The sequence below is a fragment of the Microcebus murinus genome, chromosome 27 (genome assembly GCF_040939455.1).
Source record: "Microcebus murinus isolate Inina chromosome 27, M.murinus_Inina_mat1.0, whole genome shotgun sequence".
NCBI classification, from domain to species: Eukaryota; Metazoa; Chordata; class Mammalia; order Primates; family Cheirogaleidae; genus Microcebus; species Microcebus murinus.
Window position 1 is genome coordinate 2,397,758 of NC_134130.1, and position 21,822 is coordinate 2,419,579.

Here is a 21,822-nt window from a genome sequence, read left to right on the forward strand (position 1 = left end):
CAGGATGCTCTTCCTGGAGCCGGAGGCAAACACTTCCGGGTCTCCACATCCCTGTACCCATTTGTAAGCCTGTTGGGGACCTGACAACTGTCATCATGTCTTGATGCACAGGCCAGTGCCTGGCACATGGGTGCTCAAAATGGATGAAGGAAAGAGCGAGGCCCTGAGAGACCTTATGTGAAATCTCTTGGATGAGGGAGACCGTATTTATAGCACAGGTTTCCAGGCTGCTGATGGCTTTGAGCTGGTTTTTACTGGGTGGGGGCAGAGGGCAGTGGTATCAGTACCAGCTAACACGTTTATCAGCGCTGCCCAGGTACCGGATTCTGTGCAATCCATGCATCACCTCGATTAAATCTTCCAATAATCTTTGGTGGTTAGGGAGTGATTTTTCCATTTCTGCATAACAAATCAGTGCAAACTTCGTGGCTAAAAACAACACTCGGTTATCATCTCGCAGTTCTGCAGGTCAGAAGAGTGGCCGGGTGCTCGCCTGGGCAGCACATACGCTGAAACTGGCACACGAGCGAGAAGATTAGCCCGGCTCCTGTGCAAGGATGGCATGCACGCAAATTCGTGAAGCTTTGCAGATTTTTACAACAACGTGCCTGTGGCTGATACTGTATTGCACCCTTCGTAATTTGTGAAGAGGGTAGATTTTGTGTTTTTTACCACAACTAAAAAAAAAAAAGAAGAAGAAGAAGAAGAAGAAGTCAGTTTGAGCTGAGTTGAAGGTCAAAATCAGTCCAGGCTGGGTTCAAAAGCAACCCCATCTGCGGGCTTTGGGGAAGAATCGGCTGCAAGGTCCTTCGGGTTCCTGGCAAGACAACAGCTCCTTGCGATTGTTGGCTGACAACCAGTTTCCTTACTGCTTGTCAACCGGGTGCTGTCTGTTCCCAGAGGCCGCCCTGCCTTCAAAGCACCAATGTCACCTCCCATCTTCCTCAGGCCCGGACTCTCCCTGCTGTGCCCTCTGCCACTAGCCAGGGAAGAATGCTTTGCCTTTAAAGGTCTCTTATGCTTAGATTGCGCACACACAGATAACCTTCCTTTGTCACAGAACGTAACCCCGTGGGTGTGGTGACGGCTTGCTCTCTGCTTTATAGATGCCATGTCCTGGCATGAGGGAAGGGGTGAACAAGCTCCCTCAGGCTTCTTTTTATGAGACCTCTTTTATAATCCCATGCATGAGGGCTCTATGTATGAAGTTTGAGGGGACACAAACATTCAGACCATGGCTCACACCTGTAGTCCCAGCACTTTAGGAGGCTGAGGATCAGTTGAACCCAGGAGTTTAAGACCAGCCTGGGCAACATAGCAAGATCCCATCTCCACAAAAAAATTAAAAAAATTAGCTGGGTGTGGTGGCATATGCCTGTAGTCCCAGCTACTCAGGAGGCTGAGGCAGGAGGATCACTTGAGCCCAGGAGTTGGAGGCTGCAGTGAGCTATGATTATACTACTGCACTCCAGCCTGGGGGACAGAGCAAGACCTTCTCTCTAAAAAAAAAAAAAAAATCCTGAAACTGTCAAGGGCATCAAAAACAAGGAAAGTCTGAGAAACTATCACAGCCAGGAAAGAGTTGCCTAAAGAGATGTGGTGATTAAATGTTACCTGGGACCCTGGGACAGAAAAAAGACATTAGGGAGACACTGAAGAAATCTGAATGAAGTATGGATGTTAATTGTTTTTTTTTCTTTTTGTTTCTTTCTTTCTTTCTTTTTTTTTTTTTGGTAGAGATGGGGTCTCGCGCTTGCTCAGGCTGGTCTCAAATTCCTAAGCTCAAGCGATCTTCTCACCTCAGCCTCCCAGAGTGCTAGGATTACAGGCGTGAGCCACCGCACCCGGCCTTGGATGTTAGTTAATTATAATGTATCAGTGCTGATTCACTAATTGTAACAATGTACCACACTAATCTGTTATGATAGGGGAAACTGGGGGGGGGGGTAACTGAGAACTCTGTATAGTATCTTTTTAATTTTTCTATAAATTAAGTTTTCTAAAATAGTCTATTTTAAAAAAAAGCCTACTTATGATTTGTAAGATGTAAACTTTGGTATCTGAATCATTTATTTTATTAATTACAGCTTTCACATATATCCTCTGTGTCTACATTCTTTCTTTTTTCATACACTCCATTTGGCATATGGGGATATTGAATTCTCTCACAGCAATTATGTTTCTTTTCATTTCCTCTACTCCTAACATTTGTTTCCACTTTGTTGTTATTAGCGCTTGAACCATGTAGGTTTAATAATGCTATGTCTCCAATGTTACGGTGATGTTGACTGTTATATAATCGGGTTCTTCTTTACTTTTCGACCTAAGTGATATTTTTTTCTGATATGAATATTGCTGACAAAAGTGATCTTCGTAACAGTAAGAGCTACGGCTTATTAAGCTTGTATTGAGTGTGCCAGGTGCTTTATGCACTGGCTTAGGCCCTTTTTGGCTGCAAGGAACCTAAACAAAGGAGACAGACACCTAACCCACTCACCTAGGCCTTGTAGGGAAGACTGGAACCACCGTCCGTTGGGCCTCCCAGAGACTGGATCATGAGTCGGGCACACCCTGAGCCAGTGGGGCCTGTTGTCTTATAGCCTCAACCTCTTCCCCTTCCTATTCTTCCAACAACCCCCTCAGTGGCTCTTATGGGCTGAACGGTATCCAACATTCCTATGTGAAAGTCCTAACCCCCAGAACCTCTAACTGTGGCTGTTTTGGGGGACAGGTCCTTTAAAGAGATCATTAATGTACAATGAAGTCATTAGGGTGGGCCCAAATCCAATAGCACTGGGGTCACTAGAAGGAGAGGAGAGGAGACTGGGACACGGACACACAGAGGGCGACCACGCGAGGACACAGGGAGAAAGCTCTGCAAGCCAAGGAGAGAGGCCTCGGGAGCAGCCAGCCCTGCTGACACCTGGATTTCAGACTCCCAGCCTCCAGAACTGGGAGACGATGCATTTCTGCTGTTTGAGCCACCCCGCCTGGGGCACGCTCTCATGCCAGCCCTAGCCAACCAACACGGGGGGGGGGGGGGCTCTCGGCATCTTCCCTCTGGCTCACGGCTCCGGCCCACTCACGGCGGCTGCTGCCCCGGGGCCTCCGCCATCTGCCTGCCTTCTGCCTGGCTTCCTTTCCTCTTTCGCACCTTCTACTCAGCTGACTCCTCCATCTCCGCTTCTCCTTCTCCAGGTATAATTATAGCAGTTGGCACCGGGCGCCCATCTCCTCTCTGCCAGAGCATCTGCTCAGCCCTGGGAAGCCGTATTTTATTTCATGCCACCCTGACAACCCCGGGGGGGGGGGGGGACTGTCACTAGGCCTCTTACACCGATGAGGCGGCCAAGGCTTCCAGAGGGGAAGGAGGTGGCCCACGGCCACATGGCTGATGTCAAAAAGAGAATCCGTGCCAGGCACAGTGGCTCACACCTGTAATCCCAGCACTTTGGGAAGCTGAGGCGGGAGGATTGCTTGAGGCCAGGAGTTCGAGACCAGCCTGAGCAACATAGCGAGATCCCGTCTCTGTGAAAAATAGAAAAATCAGCCAGGTGTGGAGGTGCACACCTCTAATCCTAGCACTTGAAGGGGCTGAGGCAGGAGGATGGCTTGAGCCCAGGAGTTTGAGGCTGCAGTGAGTTGTGACTGTGTCACTGCACTGTATGTAGCCTGGGTGACAGAAGGAGACCTTGCCTTAAAAAATAAAAATAAATAAAAATAAGCATAGGGAGTGGGGAGTTAAGTGTTTCTTGGGGACTCAGTTCTAGTTTGGGAAGATGGGAACGTTCTGGAGATGGACGGTGGTGACTGTTGCTCAATATTGGGAGTGTGCTTAATACCACTGAACTATACACTTAAAAATGGTTACGGTGGTAATTTTACATTACACGTATTTTATCATAATAAAAAATTCAATAAACACAATTATATTACACACATACAAAAAAAAGAAAGACTCAGGACCCTGTAACCCTGGGCAAGGCATTTCACCTCTCTGTGCCTCAGTTTGCCAATGAATAAAATGGGGATAATGATATTAACTATCCCCTAGGATTGTTGTAAGGACTGGGGGAGTTTTCCTGGGGGGACCAGAACTTTCTAATTTTCTGTCTCACCAAGCCCCTCTTATTTGAGTTGTTCTTCAGAATTGGTGACCCTCCTTGCAGCAATGAGATAATCACAAGGCCTTACACCACTCGATTGCTCAGAGAAGTCCAGATCAGCGGTATTCCAAGATCTTGCCCAAGGGCCCACTGAGCAACCTATTTAATATTCATACTTCCTCCTACCTGCACAGGTAAAAGAGTAGATGGGACTACAGGCATGCACCTCCATACCCGGCTAATTTTTCTATTTTTTTGTAGGCATGGGGTCTCACTATGTTGCCCAGGTTGGTCTAGAACTTCTGGGCTCAAGCGATCCTCCTGCCTCAGCCTCCACAATAGCTGGAACTACAGAAACATGCTACCATGCCCGGCTAATTTTTCTATTTTTAGTAGAGACAGAGTCTCCCTCTTGCCCAGGTCAGTCTAGAACTCCTGGGCTCAAGTGATCCTCTTGCCTCAGCCTCCCCAATAGCTGGGACTACAGAAACATGCTACCATGCCCGGCTAATTTTTCTATTTTGATTAGAGACGGGGTCTCGCTCTTGCTCAGGCTGGTCTTGAACTCCTGAGCTCAAGCAATCCTCCTGCCTCGACCTCCCAGAGTGCTAGGGTTACAGGCGTGAGTCACTGCATTTGGCCTTATCTTGATCTTTTTGACATGTCTCTTTCTAGGATTCTGTTTATTCACTTTTTGTCTCACCTTGACACGTCACATTGCAGTCCGCGTGCTCGTCAAACCCGACCCTCTGTCAGAGTACACGCACCACCGCCACGTGCCCTCTGGGGACCCCTTACTGGCATGTGCCCCCCACTGGGCCTGGGCCAGTCCAGCCAAGCAGTGAGAGGTGGTGGCTCACGGACGTGGAACTCAAGCTGAGAAAAACGGTGAAATGGGGAAGGCCATATGGCAATCATAGCCTTGATGGAACACGGACATTAGTCCCCCTGCACCCTGGCGTCACATCTTGGCATTCGGGGCCCCCACTGCCTCCCCGGGAGACGCGTGAATCTTCCAGAGAATGACACACCTGCTGCCCCTTCCTGACATTTTTGTTTGAGGCTCATTTATAAAACTTGCCCTTTGGGCAGGTCTCGAGCATGCAGGGCATGGGCCCTGTGTCTCTGGGCCCCGAGGACATGCTCTGGCTCTCTTTGGGGCCACCATGGGAATTTCTGGGCTGCCAGGTGTCCTGTATGTCCAGTGAGACCATTCCTATCATGCCACCCATGCCTGGTGGCAGCCCATCCAGCTGTTTACCCAGGACACAGCAATTTTATTTATGTGGACCAGGGTGAGGCACCCGCCCTCCTGTCTAGATTTCAGACTTTCCCGAGGTCCCGAGGCCCTTGGTGGTCCTGGCATTTCCCCTGAGAGGCTCTGGGCCTGTCACAGGCTGTTTCTAGGGCTTTGCCCTCCCCAGTGGCCCACACAGCGTGGGGGGTGCATGGCTCACACGAGTGACCCACAGGCCTCTCCCTCCATGAGGCCTGACGTGACACACGGGCACAGGTGCCTGCCCTGCCACTGGCTCCCACTGGCTCCCCTTGTCAACCTCCCTTCCCACGCCCACCCCTCCGCGCCACCTCTTGTCCTGGGTCCCTCTACCTGGAAGGGACCCTTCAGTGGCCTGTCCAGAGCCCTGATCCCCAGGCAGTGGCGCTTGGAGCTGCTGTTCAGTTCCCAAGACCCAGGCCCTCACGCCATGGGCCCTCAGCCGGCCGCTGTGCCATTCTGTCACCTCCTCCTCCTCCTCCTCCACTTACTCTTAGGGCCCTGCATCAGGATCCTTCAACTGGATCAAACCAACCACACGGGATTTGGTCTTCGCGATGAAGATGAAAGGCCCACGAGAGGCCCAAGGCAACCTGAAAATCTCCGAACCAGGACTCAACGCCATCGGGTGTTATGCAGAGAATTCTCCCAGTCAGGGCCACCAGCAGCTGCCGGGAGGGGGCACGGCAAGGTGGCAGGCTGGCTGGTCCCTGGCTCAGAGGGCCTGAGGCTTGGTTTAGTGCTCTGCTGTCGCTATCTTGAAACCGCCGGTCGTCTGTGAACAAGAGGCCCTGCGGATCCTGCAGCAGACATGGCAGCAGGCCGAGGGCACCCTGGGGCTCCCAGGGAGCTCCAGTGGGAAGGAGCCGGCCACCCCCTCTCCTTGCAGGGGCGCGACGGGAGTTTCCTTGACCACTCTGGGGCAGCCAAAATACCCCCAGGGAGAGCTTGGGGAGGGGTCCACGCCCCCTGGTGTGTGAACTCAGGCCCCTGAGCCCCTTCCCACTTTTGTGGGTCAGCCTCCTCCTCTGCACCCCCAATTTATGGTCCTTGACTAAACCCCAAAACTGGACAGTTCAGACGCACAACACTAAGGGACAGCCCAAATCCAGGACACTGTATGCCAAACTAGGAAATAAGAAAAAAGAAAAGTGTCACTGGCACGGCATCTGTGAAATGGGTACATGAACAAGATGGTAACACCTTCCTCACGGCTGATGTGCTAATGATATGCAGTAAAGTGCTTTGTAAAGCAAGGAGCTCATATTAGCTGTTAAGTCCCGTCTGGTCCAATGCCACGCCCCTGAAGGGCCCCTTTCCTGCAGTCCCACGTGCAGCCAGCACCCCCAGCCAGCACCCCCACTGTGTAAGGTGGAGGTCTGAGGTCTGCTCCCCCATGCTCAGTGGGTGGGCCCTCCTGGGTGGGGTCAATGCCCCCTGCCCCTCGGCCTTGCTGTGGGACTTCAAAGTGGCTTCTTGAAGTTGGTGGGGCAGAGAACCGGGGGCTGCCACAGTCGGCCACCACCGTGCGTCCTGCTCCAGGTGGGCTCCAGGCCAGGGGCACAGGGTAAGAAGTTGGCTCGCCATGCCCCCCATGCCCCAATAATAAAACACCGGCTCTCTGATTCCTAAACACAAATCGTGGTTCATAGTTCTCTGGGGCAACTCAGGTGTGTGTTTGTTTTTTCCCCTTCTCTTCCAGAAATGCTTTTAAATGGTGCTGGGAAATTGCTGGAGTGAAAACAAACGAACAAAACCCCAAAGACAAGAGGATGCAAGCCTCAGATCCTTGACCTTGAGGAGCAGTGAAACAGCTCCCAGCAAGGCAGGAGGGGCTGGTGGAAAGCTGCCTCCCCACCCCCGCCCACAGCGTGGGGCCGGACCCCCCAGGTCTCCCAGTCCTGGGGTGAGGGGGATCGGAAGCTGTCCCTGGACCAGAGGTGGAGACAGGGGCAGACAGGCTTCGTAAAAAGATGTCCCCAGTATGGGACTCCCCCAAACCTCTTGCTTCTAGGGGTGGGTCCCTGGACACCGGGAAGTTCATTAGAGCGTCAGGCTCGCGGGCCCCCCAGTCCTGCGGGCGCTCCATGTGCCCAGCGGGGCCTGCGGGGGAGGTGGACACACACCCCGCGTGGCAGCGCCGACACCCAGGCCCCCTCCCCGGGTTCACAGGGTGGGAGATCCACTGGCCTGGGCCCTCCGAGCTGCCCCTGGGGTCTGAGCACCCGAGGGACACCCCCAGGGTGGCCTCTGGCTGCAGTGCAGCCTTTCTGCCCCAACAGTGCCGGACGTCCTGCGGCCTCCCCGAAGCCCCGTATGGAAAGAGGCAACACTGAACAAGACACGCAGGACAGAAAGAAAAACCAGCAACATCGGAAACAGCTGTATAAATCAATGCCTCACCGAGAGGCTGGTCCCAGGGCGTCAGCTGAGCCGAGGAGCTGGGGCGCAAAGGGGCTGACGGTCTCTGTGCCCCACCCCAGCCTGCTCTCTGGGTGCTTCTTGGGTTTGGGGCAGCCGGGGCAAGCACAGTGCCTACTTGATCTCCCCTCATTATGATGATGAGCCTATAGGCAGCATGGACCCATTTCACAGAGGGGGAAACTGAGGTTCAAAGAGCCAGTGGCTTGCCAGCGTCACACAACAGGGGGCGGCAGAGCCAGGATTCCAACCTGACCTGAGACCCCTGTGCTCTTGACCGTAAGACGGTCCTGCCTCTGTCCTTCCTCCATGTGAGTTGGACTCACTTTCCCATCCTCAAAGGAGCTCGGAAGTGGCTATACTAGGGTCCAACATGGGGAGGGGAGAAGAGGCAGGATCCCTGGGCCTGAGGAGGGGAGGCCACTCAGCCAGGGAGGGTGGACGTGGGGAGCAGACGGACAAGCCACGGCCTCTGTCTCGGAGGGGGAGGGAAGAGCTCTGGGCAGGAATGGAAGGGCCACGGGAGAGCCAGCCACAGAGCACAGCCGGCCCAGGGTCAGGGCCCCCAGGGTCAAGGCCACAGCCTGGCCCGGGCTTATCCAGGAAAGAGAAAGTCCCCTGGCGCCTTACTCGGCTGTGGGCTGCTCACAAGTCACACACGATCACCCCTACACCGTCACATCGCAATGATCCCACTTCATTTATTACCAAAATATCACAGAATTCCAGTCATGGTTAACATACAGTGTTTAAACACAAACCTGATACCTGCGCAGAGAACTGAGTGTCCGGACAATCGAGTCGTTTGGAACCATAGGTAACGCCCCCGACCGTATCACTCCGTACTTCAAAAATACGCTTTTGAGAGCTTTGGAAACTGAATTAAAATGTCTACACAGCTATGAACAATTGTTTAATAAAACTTTTTCATGTTTCCATTACATGTAAATATATCAATTTGGCATCTCTATAAAAACTCTGAAAATGGTGCAAAAGTTTCATTCTCTTTGAGAAAGCCATTGACAAAAAATATTCACACTTCACTAAAATTTTGAAAAATGGTCTTCTTTCAAAGCTTCTTTATTAATCTGAAATCTTCTGGATTATCAAAATCTAGGTTTGCTTTTTTATTTCCTCCTAAAACACTAAAGAACATTTATTCACAAGGATTAAAAAAAAAAAAGGCAATGGGGAGATGGAAAGTTGATAAGGGCTTTTTTTTTTTCTGAAAATAATTTTAAAAGCTAGTTACATCAGCATCCTTAAAAGAACACAATGGGATTCGATTTATTGTTGACTTTTGGACAGCAGTGTCAGACTTTATTGAAAACAAACCCATGTAAAAACAAAGTTAAAATGAAAAATGGCACCTGAAAAATAAATTATTTCATATAAAACAAATCAATAACTTAAAACACACTAATATACAAAATGTCTAACCAGTTACTATACAACATGGGAATCAGGTGATCATGCCTCCCCTCCCCCAAAGCAAGTCGCTGTAAACGGAACATCACAAGGTGAAAGAGGGTGGCCCCAACCACGGAAAAGCCTTCTCTCTTCTGGTGGAAGAAAAATACAATCCTCTCAAAGTCTCCGTTAGCCTAACTTAGGTCCTTGTGGTGACTTACAAGTAAAAAAAAATAATAATAAATTAATTTAAAAAAAAAATTTTTTTTTTTTGTAATGACCAAGAAAAAACCTGAACTATGTCCCCGAAAGGCTGTGGAAAAGTATGATACAATCATTAGAGGTCGGGGGGTGGGGGTGGTGGAGGAAATCAAAAGGTTTGGAAACGTGAACCCTGCCTGGGATCTGAGATTCCGAGTCTACCGCTGTCGTAAGAATGTGCCAATTACCAATGCCACTCAACAGAAAGCACTTGTGACTTCAGGGCTGTCTCGGGAAGTTCGGGGATGGGACCCTCAGGCACCTGGTGAACCCCAGGGGTCTCTCCTAAGGAGCTGCCCTGGGTCCCAGGAGGTGAGGTAGGTCCTGGGGAGATGGAAAGGGACTGAGGTGGCGGGTGGGGGACAGAGGCCCTTGTCGTCTTACTGTCTTTCATCCAACACAGGGAGGCTGCAAAAAGCACACGGAGATAAAACTGAGCTGAATCAGATGTGAAATGCAACAGCCGAGTGATGGCGATTTTGATTTTCGAGTCTGACGCCGGACTGGGGTAAGTCATGTCTTTTCGACACGTTAAGACAAGTGGCCCTCGTGTGGAGGCAGAGCGGGTAAGCCGATTGCCACTCACTGTCTTCAGGCTCAGCTACTTCTCGGATCCAGCAGGGCCCCTTGGCCGCCGGCTCTGAAGAGCCAGGCGCGGCTCCCTGCAGCAGCTCAGTTTAGCGCCTGCCTGGACGCTGGGTTCCCGGGACCAACGCCAAGTGCAGACTCTCAAGGTTAAGGCAGCTGCCCTTGGCGAGGGAAAGACTCACTTTCCAGGAGGAAGAGGCAGACCCCACCCAGCACCACCCGCAGACAGCCCGAGGAGCCCGCCTTTCACCTGTGCACGCCAGATGGTGGCCGAGGAGGACACTAAGCACCCGAGAGGGAATCAGTCACAAAACTGCGACTAGAGGCACAAGCCAGCACAGACGACTACAGCGTGGCATGTTACACCAAAAACTAAGAGCAGAACCAACGGGGGTGTGGGGGTGGGGGGGAATGGGTATCTCGACTAGAAGCAGGTTCACAAATTCAGAGCTGCTTAGGGTGTAACTACCAGAGGAAGCTACACAGGTCGAAAGAGAATTCAATCAAAGCCTCTTTGGTATTTACCAAACCAAATTTTTGATAAACTAACATTATCTACTCTTGATGCTTTTCCATCAAAATCCCCAAATAAAAAGAGGGCACTCATTTTGCTAAATACAAATACGATTCATCTATGTAAAAATTTTTAAGAAATTAGTTCTTTTGGGTTGTAACGTTTTAAAAAAAAGGGGGGGGATCTAACTTTTGCAAGCAAGCCTTGATAAGATGTCATGAACTCGAAGGGCACGGGGCCAGCATCTAGTACCTGGATCGGAGTGAAGACTGCTTTTCAGGAGGGACATTTCAAAAAGCTAAATCCTTCCACAAACTTGCAAACTAAAACTCCCAAAGAAACGCATTGGAATTTTTAGCTAGAAGGCTGTTCAAACAGTGGAGACCACACAAAACACAGATTTGACTGAACTGAGAAACTTCACGTAACTTGCAAAGGTTCATACACTTCACATTTCCTTCTCATCTGTCCCAACATCGGAAAAATCCACAGGGTTCAAATAAGAGGGAGGGGAAGGAGGGAGCTGAGGTGCCGGCTGTGAGCCCACCACCATTTTCACAGTTGAAGTGCAGGACAGAGATCTCTGTCCAACACTGGCTAAGGCTGGCAGGAATGTGCGCGAACGCGGAGACGTGGGGGAAAGTTTCGGGACTGGGAATCCCACCTTCACTCAGAAGATGTTGGCCTCGGAGGCCCTGAAGGACATATTTTCCCAGGAAAACATTCTGGTCCCTGGATGAAGGGAGCTCTGGGCGACAGAGCAGGGACCCTCTGTTGAGTCGAATCTGGGCAAACGGGCCTTGGTTCTGGGTCCCAGGGGGAGGCCCCCCAGGCGGGCTTTTGCTGAGGGTCTGGAACTTCTGCGGGAGTAAGGAGGCCCCTGTGGCACTTGGCCGACATTTATGAGACAAGGCCTGGGCAGGGAGGGCAATATCCTCCGTGTGTGAGGGCGATGCAAGCAGCCCCTCTGCGAAAGGGCAGGGACACCGGGCGGGGACAGCAGCCTCACAGTGTCCAAGGGCTCCTGGAGACACTGACCTGCTGTGGAGACGGCTGTGCCTATGGCCCGATTTTCCACGTAAATAAATACATAAATAGATAGATAGATAGATAATAAATAAATAGATAGATAGATAATGCCGTCATTCCATGATACCGATAACTAAAAAACAGCCTATTGTCACATGTTTAGTCTCATGTCAAGGTTAAAAACTGCTGGTACTAAGTTATCCTGTCTTTGAGTCTCTTTGTACACTAGTTATTTATAAAAACCAGACCACGGTCCTGAAGAGTTTCGGGAGATCTGGCCCTGCCTACTTCACGAGCCTTCTCTCGGACTCTTCCTACTGGCTCCCGGTTTAAAAACCACCAATCTGTGACTGTGCACTCCTACGTCACAGAGTCAGAAATGCTTTTTCTTGATGCAAGTTATTTGTTTCTTAAGATCTTATGAGTCCTGCCTGAATGCTGGGCCATCTGCACCTTACCTAGCCAAAAAGAAAGAAAAGGTAAAATAAAAAACAAAACAAAATTCGAGCAAAACAAAATCAAATTTAATGGTCTTAAATGCAAAAGTAAAAACAAACAAAAAACACAAAAAAGCAAAAGAAAATTAACAGAACAGAACAACCCAAAATGTCAAGGCAGTTATGAAGAGAACTTTTGAGGGTTAATCTTTAAAACTACAAATCAAAGGTTTTTGTTAATAGGATAACTGGCAAGAAGTGAAGTACTTTTCTGCTGAGTGTTTATATGAAAGCAAAATTCCAAAACAAAATCCGACTAAAATAGAAAAAAGTCTAGCGCTCACAAGAAGGGATGCGAGAAATACAATGCTCAAATGTTTCTGTGTTATTAAAAATAGAGCTATCGTACGCCTTCAAGCTATTTTAAAAGCTCTTGGAAACTGGAGAAATGATTGTGAACGACAGCAGCCGATGTGTGGGGCACCGTGCATGCAACGTGTGGACAGAAATTCGGGACGTCAGAGGAGCAACACATCTTCAGGCATGCCTGGAGCTCAGATCTGACTCTGGAATATACTGGAGTTTCCCTGAAACTCTTTGGTCCGTTCCCATTGGTGCCTGGGCTTGCGAAACACACCGTGTCCTTCTCTGGAGGGCCCGGCCCGGCATGTAGCCCCCCTCCCCGGTGGTGGCTCACACTGGACGGCCCGCTGCCACTCCCAGGACCACTCGCTCGGCAGAGCCTGGGACTGAGTGAGCAGGGGTGGCAACGGGACCTGCCTGGGAAAGTAACTTCCTGTCAACCAAAGCATAAATCGCTTAAAATGTTGAAGCGGTTGAGAAAACGCACACTCAGCATCTGTCTAACCTCTTTAGATTAAAAACTAAAACTAAAAGATCACTTGGTTTTTTATCCAGTTTGTGGAGACATCGAATGAAACGAGTGTTAGACAGTCTCAGAAGTTAAAGCATGCTTTAGTTTCACCACCATCCAGAGGGACTGGTTAGTCAATGCAGTCTACTTAGGTTTCTGTTTAATATATATCTTAAAGGAAATAACTTACGAAACTTAAAATTGGTCTAACATTGTGGGATTTCAAACATTTGAACATGTCGGTTGCATCCCAGAGTATAAAAACCTTCCACTTCTCATTCAGACTAAGACAAACACTTGTGAAAATTGGCGCAAAATGAGTTGTACACTAACAAAAAAAGTTTCAACTTCTTCACTCTTAATTATCTATTCCGTACAAAAAAAGCATGAGCGAGTTATTTGTGGGACTTGTTGGTTTTGAAGGAAACCTGTAAGATTTTGTCCCCCAGGCGATAGCCGTTCAGGCTGGCTATGGCCATCGCAGCTTCTTCATAGTTTGTCATGGTCACAAAGCCAAACCCTTTGCACTTGTTGGTGTTGAAATCGCGAATCACTTTCACATTGGTGACGGCGCCAAAGGGGCCAAACATCTGCCAGAGGATCCCCTCGTCGGCGTCTTGGCCAAGGTTGTAGATGAAGATGCACCAGCCCGAAGAAGCATTTCCTGGGACATTGACACCAGAAAGCCCACTCATGTGATCTACACCCATAGGGGAGAACCTAGCGGACAGAGAACACAGCGTTCAGGTCAAGTTCAGCGCAGGCCACGCCGAGGGGCTGCCGGGGATGGAGGGACTGCTCAGACACTTGCTGACCTCGCACACTGGGCCCCTCCCCTTCCTGTGCTGCCACTGCTAGAGGTGCTCAAGACTGGCACTCGCATTGGGCAAAACTGTGACTTCGTTTTTTTCAAACGGAGAGGAATCCAGTATGGTCGGGCAGGGGTGAGACTCCTGCTCTGGAGGGAACAACTCCGAGGCGCCCAGCCAATGGCATCCACCCCTCCACTGTGTGTGTGTGCTGGGGGAAGAGGGGGCCTGTTTAGTCGTTCCTGCTGCTTCCCACATTTTATCTCATTTTAGAGACGGGGTCTCGCTATGTTGCCCAGGCTCCGCCTGAACTCCTGGGCTCAAGTGATCCTTCCGCCTCGGCCTCCTGAGTGGCTGGGATGACAGGCGTGCGCCACCACGCCTGGCAATTTCCCGCAGGGGAAATGACGGAGCTTCCTCCCAGTCCTGCTCTGTGGCGAAAGCACTCTGCAGGCGCTTTTACATCCTTAGCTCTCCAGGAGGAAACTCTTTCCCCGAACTCTGAATGTGCGTGTGTGTGGGGGGTGGGACTGGGGAAGTTCTTTTCTTTTTCCAAATTTCACACCTTCCCCTCATCATGAACTCCTCTTGTGGCTTCACAGCCCAGTGGCCTCTGGTTAGAGGACAGCCCTGCCAGGGGCCGCTGCAGGGCGCAGGGAGGATTCCTCCACAGCTCCAGGCAACACCCCCAGAGGGCTGGGCCTGAACACCTGATGGCTATGAACCGGCAGGGTGACAGGGTCCAGGGTAGACACCAGCAAGGTCACCAAACTCGACCACACATGTGGGACCCTTTCCACAGCAACACTTTTATCTACATCAAAAATAAGCCTTCTGAAAACGTGTGGCCATTGCAATAAGGATTAAGGTAGACAGATGACAAAACTGGTTCTGAAGTTGCACCTGCCCACAGATGTTTTGCAAATTAAAAAAGTAAAGGTCAGGTTGGGTGTGGTGGCCCCCCAAAATGCTGGTGTAGTCCCAGCACTTTGGGAGGCAGAGGTGGGAGGATCGCTTGAGGCCAGGCTGAGACCAGTCTGAGCAACATAGTGAGACCCCATCTCTACAAAAAATAAAAGAAAATTATGTGGGCCTGGGGGCATGCTTGTAGTTCTAAATACTCAGGAGGTCGAGGTGGGAGGATCGCTTGAGCCCAGGAGTTCAAGGCTGCAGTGAACTATGATCGCACCACTGAACTCCAGCCTGGGTGACACAGTGAGACCCCGTGTGTGTGTCTCTCTCTCAAAAAGTAAAGGTCTTAGGGTCAATTTAGGAATATTTGAGGGCAATACAGCATCTATGAAACTGCACAGTACAGTCAGAAAAGCATTACCTGCTCCCAAATAAACGTGGTTTCAAGCTGTGTGGCCCGTCAGACCAAGCACAGCGCTACAGGCCTGAGCGGGAGCCTTCGGGTGCAGTTAAGCTGATTTGCTCTCTTGACAGACACGAGAGGAGAGTGTCCCCAGGGTGCGGCTCACCAGCCCGAGGGTTATTTTCAATGCAGACATGGAGGACTCAAGACACAGCACTGGCTATGGTTCTAAAATCATGAGAATAATTTTAAACAGTCTGCACCAGGATATCTAGGTTGGTTAAATGGCTCAGGTGGCTTCTGAGTGGGCCTGAGGCTGTCTGGGACGACAGTGAGACCACAGTTATCAATGACACAGGGTGGGAGGAGCACCCAGGCATCTGTAGGACACTAAGTCGGGCTGGTTTTCACCAAGGAGTGAAAGAGGGTCCAACTTGTGAGTGGACCTCCGTCCCCCAGGGTTGTGTGGGTGCTGCTTAGGCCCCTGCTCGCCAGGCATCACAGCTACTCCCTGGGAAACCAAATGTGGACCCAAGTTGTGAGAGTTCCCTACGTTTGCACAGCGCTGCTGTAATGAAAATCATCCGACGGTGATATTCACCACCTTTAACTCCAACGATTCTCATTCTTATGGATTACCCTTGGCGGGTGGTTTTTCCTGCTGATGAGAGCTGATTTCTTTGGTCCCCACAGTTGTGAATCTCCACCCCACTTATTCTCTTCTTCCCTTACCTTGGGGCTTCCCCGGGTGTGATGTGAACAAACTCCAAACTCCCCGCTCTCCTGTTATCTCAGTCGCCTTTTGGGGGCGAGTCTTTCCCTCCTGCCTCTCCCACCCTCCCTTCCTTCTTCCCATCGCTTTTTCCCTTTGTCTGCTCTACTGCTTCCTGCTTGACCAGAAATGTCCTGGTTAATGGGACCAAAGTCCCACTTCTCCTCCTCTAACCTTCCCTGGTCTCCCTTCTGGGCCATCAAGTAACTAACCGAACGAACGCTGCCACCCACGTGCCCTGCCCCATCAGAAGAAATTCTGGTTATACTATTACACTTCTAAACTGGGACTTTAAAATCCAGCTCCATTCTGTCCAGAGAAGTCCCTCCAGCCTCTGTCTGTTAAACGAGAAAAGCCGGGAGAGGCAGGCGGCTTTGGAACGGGAGCTGGGCGAGAGATCTGGCAACTCTGCGGCCTCAGAGCAGCACGTGTGGCAGCGAGTGGGGCCGCTCATCCTGGCGGCTTAAAACAAAGACGGGAAATCTGAGAAGTCATGGAGAAAAATCCTGTCACACCTGAGATTAGCCATTGTGTCACTTCTTGGGGTTTTGACCAAAATGAAACAATGCAACCCGTAAACCGGGATCAGCGGCTGCTGGCGCAGTGGCACACTCGAGCTTGGCGTCCCAGTCTCTGACTCTAATCGTCTCCACTCTACTCGATCCCCATTTCAGCAGGGAAAGACTGAGGAATACGGGGAACTTCCCTCTAGGACAGGGCGTGTAAACACAGGCATATAATACTCACATATAAAAACAACTCCACAAGGCCAGTGTTCAAAAGGGTTTGCCTTAGCGCTGCTGATCAAATGTCTAAAACCTGCCTAAAAATTCTGGATAAAGACTCGACTCGCCTGAGCCCGCCTACGGCTTTTCTCCCATGGACACAGAACCATCTTTAAACTCCCGGCTCTGTCCTCATGTGGCTCAAAAGTGCGCCCTGGAGCACTGTCAGCTCGCGCCCCAGTAGCCTATGGGAATTGGTGCCACCTTTTTGACTCCAGTGAAAGACAACGCCCCAGAAGAAGCACATGGCTTTCACAGGGATGTGTTTTCAACGGAGGTGGTGGCATGGAGCCACGAAATGATTCTGAAATATAGTTGTGTGTGTGAGGGGATCAGCCCCGAGTCCCCAGCGGCTCCCACACTGTGTGGCGGCCCAGCGGCGGGCCACGCACAGCTGCAAGGGGCACCAGCACGCCAGTCCCCGACCCACCTGAATCTCTGCGCCTGGTGGTGGACGGGGCCTCCGAACCGTCTAGCCGGCGAGTGGTACAGCTGCGAGAGGAGCGCCACGTTTTTGTTCTGGTTGGGGTTGGCTGCAAACTTCACTGTGATGGGCTCAGAGGAACCTGGGGGTTTATGACCATTGAAACTGGTAATTGCCTCTTCCGCTTCCGACCGTTTGTCAAACCGGATAAACGCAACCCCTCTGGACAAACCTTTTTAACAAACCAACAAAAATGGAATTAGGGGAAAAAAAATCCAAGGACTTTCAAAGCTGAAAAGCAAGAGTCAAGTCAATCTCTTGAAGTTCAGACTGGATGTCTGGTTAAAGAAATAAACAAAAATTAAACCTAAATATGCAAACAAACAAACGGATTAAAGAAGAAAATAATGACTAATAAAAGACTAAGGTTTCAGGCTTTCTTCCGAGTTAAGCAATGACTCCATTTGTCTCCGTGCCAAGAGACATTTTGGTGACAAAATCCCAAACCAACACCCCAAAATTCTTTTCTAAAGCAAGCAACGTTTGGAGAGAGCACTTTCCCCTCACTACCTAGTGGCCAGTTACCTGCCACCGCAAGAGGGGCGAGTGAGGAACAGGGGTCGGGGCCTGGCCTTAGAAATTCTCCTGGGGCCATCTTTCCAGCTGCTGCCTCTGGGGGCCACCACAAGCAAGGGGCGATGGTTAGCAGGACTTGTGGCTTCCTGCCTGGGTCGCTGGGTGCCCAACCCTGACCGTGCATCTTCTCCTTCCTGCCAGGAGAGCGTGGGGTCCTGTGACCACCTCCTCCACCCCTCCCCAGCTCCTTTCAGCCGCTGCTACCTCACTCCGCTCTGGAACACTCCACTCTTAGGTCCTGTGACCTCCTGTGGCTACACATTGCCCTCACAATCAAGTAAAGCCAGACGACCACCCAGACACGCACAACAGAGCTGAACCCACCCACATACATGCCAGGTAGGTCTGGGGCCCCTGCGTGGGGAGGGCCAGGGTCCCACTGGCGCGCCCTTCCACTGCCTTGGGAGGGCACCTTCTCCTGCCACCTCGACTGAGTCACCTAAGGCCTAACTGCCAAGGGCAGCGTCCAGTCAACCCAGCAAGAGCGCTAGACGCCAAGGAAAGTGGCGGAGGAGGTGCTCAGCCACCCTTCACCCCCTGCCTATGCGTATCCTCAGCCCAGGAGGAGAAAGTGAGCAGACCCCACCCCTCCAGGGACTTGGGACTTAGGCTGGGAACAGGATGCGCCTGCAGGGTGGGGGTAAGGGCATGCCGAGTAGTGAACTAGCACCTTCTCCTGGGGAGAAGGAATGACGAGTGACAGAATGATGAGGCCAAAGCATGGGGCCAGTCTGAGAGGGCTGTCCCTGGGCTGGGGTCAAGGGTGTGCTGGCGATAGACAGCCCCAATCTAAACACTGTCCTCAAGACGACCAGACATCTGTCCTGAGCTGGGGTTGCTTCTCGAGGCAAAGGCCTTTAGCCCAGGGCCTTGAGTGACAGCAGAGTGAGCACACGCCTGCCACCAGGTCCGATCCTCACAGCCTCCCAGCGGGTCCTGCCGGCTGTCCTCCCAGTCATGACACCGTGGGCCCTACGTGGCCGCAGACCCAGCAGTACGCACATGTGCCAGGAAGCCTGCGGGGCCTGAGCCCACGTCTCCCTGCAGCTCAGAAGGAACAGTTGAGAGCATGCCCTCGGCAGATGCTGTTTTCATTTACTCAGCTTAGTCAGTCTTGGAAACCGCAACACAAACCTCACTTTAGGCCATCGCAACTGAAAGCCGGAGCTGGCTGGGCTCACAGGGAGCTGCCTTGGGGAGGTGGTTTCACCCCGTTTCTAAAGCCCATGTGTGCAGGTGTGGCTTCCTCGCCTGGTTGGGGGCACGCCTTCCAGTTCAACCTGCCCCTGTGAGACGAAGGAGACCCGAGCGGGGGGAATGCACAGTGTTTGAAGACAGCTCTGCATTTTTGTGGGGTTTGTTTGCTAGTGTTTTTAGAATTAAGAGCAGAGACCAAGAGACAGCACATTCTCCAGATGAATAAGCTAGAAAGTTCCCAATTAACATGAATAAGCAAAGAAATTAAAAGGCAAATTGATGGCCGGGCGTGGTGGCTCACACCTATAATCCTAGCACTTTGGGAGGCCGAGGCGGGTGGATCGCTTCAGGTCAGGAGTAAAACCAGCCTGAGCAAGAGTGAGACCGCGTCTCTACTAAAAATAGAAACAAATTAATTGGCCAACTAAAAATATATAGAAAAAATTAGGCAGGCATGGTGGCGCATGCCTGTAGTCCCGGCTACTGGGGAGGCTGAGGCAGAAGGATCGCTTGAGCCCAGGAGTTTGAGGTTGCTGTGAGCTAGGCTGATGCCACAGCACTCTAGCCTGCGCAACAGAGTGAGACTCTGTCTCAAAGAAAAAAAAAAGGCAAATTGAGTTCTGTTCACTCAGGCTGTAAAAGTTCCTTAAGAGAATGTCCTGGTCTCTTTAACGCTAAACGCCAAGTCCTAGGAAGTCAGACGCCCCTCACACCCCCGCCTGGCACTTCTCTTCCCCGCCCCCACTCCCCTTCACCAGGTCCCAGCAGAAAGAACCTCTGTCCCCAGCAGAGGGAGCCGCAGCCCCAAGGGAGGGGAGCCTCCTCACCCACTTCCCTCCCATCTTCCTCGTCTTCCTGCGAGGATGGGAAGGAGGATGAGAAGAAATCTTCCCTGCAACCTTGAGGTTTGCAGCAGACCCTGCGGGGCAACACTGAGGTGCCCCCAACACCCTGGGGAAAGGAGGCAGCGTCCCCAGCTGACAGACAGGGGAGCTATCTGCAGAAGTGATGTCCCTCAGCCTGGTGGGTCTGTGTCTGCCCGAGACTGCAGGGAGCCCCAGGAATGCTATGTGGCTGGGGGGGTGTCGTCAGGGGTGGGGGGACTCCAAGTTGAGAAGGAGGCTCTCAGCAGTGCTGGGCTGTGGCTGGGCACAGACGGGCCAAGGCAGAGCTGGCTATGTGGGATCCATAAGAGGTCAGGGCCGGCGTGGTCGCCGCCCGACCCGGGGCCTGGGGCTACCCACTCAGACGCCCACACAAAGGGTGAGGGAATGAACGTGCACTGGGCCACTGACTGGCTGTTCCCTCATCACTGGCACTTGAAGTGAGTGAGGGGACTTCAGGGACCACAGGAAACTCTTCTGGTACAGACTGGGGGCAGGGGAACAGTGTTTACCCAGTACCTGGCATCCCCCACACTCTCCCCAGAGCGAAGGCAGAATGAAGGCAGCCGTGTGTGAGACCCTGTCCTCCAGCCCAGCCTGGTGCTCAGTGGTGTCTGTGCCAGGCTCTGGGTGGCACCCAACACCCCCATGAAATCTGAGGTGGCCCTTTCCCCTCCTCGGGTCCCGGTGCAGGACTGCAGCCTGGCAGTGAAGGGGCAGCGCGTGCCGCGCAGGGCTTCCACAGCTGGCTGGGCGGAGAGCAGCTGGCAAGGCCGCCTGCCCCAAGCACACAGCTGGGGACACAGGACAAAGCAGGTGCACTGCCAGCACCCTCTGTCACAGGCCAGGGAGGCCCCGCCCGTGTACAGATGAATCTCGAGGCTCCTGCAGGTCTGCATGACCTGAGGAGGGCTGCTGGTCTCTCTAAAGGGAGGTCACCTCAGAGAATGACTTCCTGTGACCCGACTACCCGGTGTAGTTTAACACCACAGCTGAGGGGCGTGCAGAGAACGCATAAGGCAGTGGGCGGCGCTGGGCTCTGCGAGCAGAGACTCTTCCTTTTCAGTTGGTCGGCACATTCCTGCTCCTGCCGGGAACAGGGCTGGCCCGAGTGCCCTGCTGCCCACATAGGGCCACAAGCAGGGCTTGGCGGGGCCACCCTTATCCCAGTCCCTCGTCCAGGGGACAGGCGGGCTGGACAGTGGGACCAAAACACAGCCATGGGCACGTGGGGGCGCCCCCAGCTCATCTATGCCCCATGGCGCCATGCAAAGCCCAGAGCCCAAGCCCAGTGTGGAGGCAGCCGGGACTGCCCACGGCGATAGCAAGTCACCATTGTGCCCTGTGTGCTTTGGCTGTGCTCCCTGGAGGGGGCACGGGATCCTGGAGATGAGTAAGGCTTGTTGGAAACAGCGGACCTTGCGGCTTCGGCCAGGGGAATGTGGCCTTTGGGGCTGCAGCGGCCTTTTCACCCTGTTCACAGGCCAGGCCAGGACATTTGGGTGCCTGTGGGAAGGTGCCAGAATTTCCTGGTGTTTTCACCATATAAGAAATGCTGGCCTAATCCGGGTTTTTTTTTAATGCCATCTTACTTCCTCAGCCTCATCAAACAAAAGCAGTGTCTTTTCATTTCCATGCTGTCCTCATTTGTGGATAATGACATTTAAACACCAAACTGTCTTCCCGAGAAAGCCTGGAGGAAAACCCTCCCACGTGCCCCAGGCCGCCGGCCGTACCTGTGGTCTGGTCCACAAGGACCCGGGAGTTGATGATTCGCCCGAACCGAGAGAACATGTCCTCCACGTCCTTCTGGGTCATGGTCCTCGGGAGTCCGCTGATGTACAAGTTGGCATCTTTGATGACCTCTGAGCTTGGGCGAGCGTATGACACCTTGAAAGCACAACCACTTTCTAGGGTTAGTGTAGCCAAAGCATGGAGGGAGGGTGCTAAATTTGGGGGTTAGGAAAGGCCACACAGAACTGTTTCTCTTCACTAATGCTTGTCACCTGCAGCCGCATGTGCTGGTAGCTTACTGTGGGCCGGGACACCTCCTCGCACTTTCTCTTGGTCCTCACCACCTCTAG

General features: G+C 52.1%; 1 protein-coding gene and 1 non-coding gene across 3 annotated transcripts in view; one reads left to right on the plus strand and one right to left on the minus strand.

Annotated features, from left to right (window-relative positions):
• Nucleotides 1-485: 485 nt before the first annotated feature.
• LOC142864964 (U6 spliceosomal RNA) lies at nt 486-596 on the plus strand. Its single transcript, XR_012915255.1, has one exon. It is a non-coding gene; the product is annotated as a U6 spliceosomal RNA (small nuclear RNA).
• Nucleotides 597-12,107: 11,511 nt separating this feature from the next.
• Nucleotides 12,108-21,822, minus strand: part of ELAVL1 (ELAV like RNA binding protein 1) — a 35,437-nt gene continuing 25,722 nt past the window's right edge. Inside the window, exons 4-6 of one of the 2 annotated variants that reach the window (XM_012790789.2) lie at nt 21,475-21,628; nt 17,028-17,163; nt 12,108-13,636 (exon numbers count right to left, since the gene is read on the minus strand). In XM_012790789.2, coding sequence (XP_012646243.1) covers nt 13,312-13,636; nt 17,028-17,163; nt 21,475-21,628 — 615 coding nt within the window. In that variant the 3' untranslated portion in view covers nt 12,108-13,311. Of the gene's footprint in view, nt 13,637-17,027; nt 17,254-21,474; nt 21,629-21,822 lie in introns of both variants that reach the window. The other variant, XM_012790788.2, reaches the window with a different exon arrangement.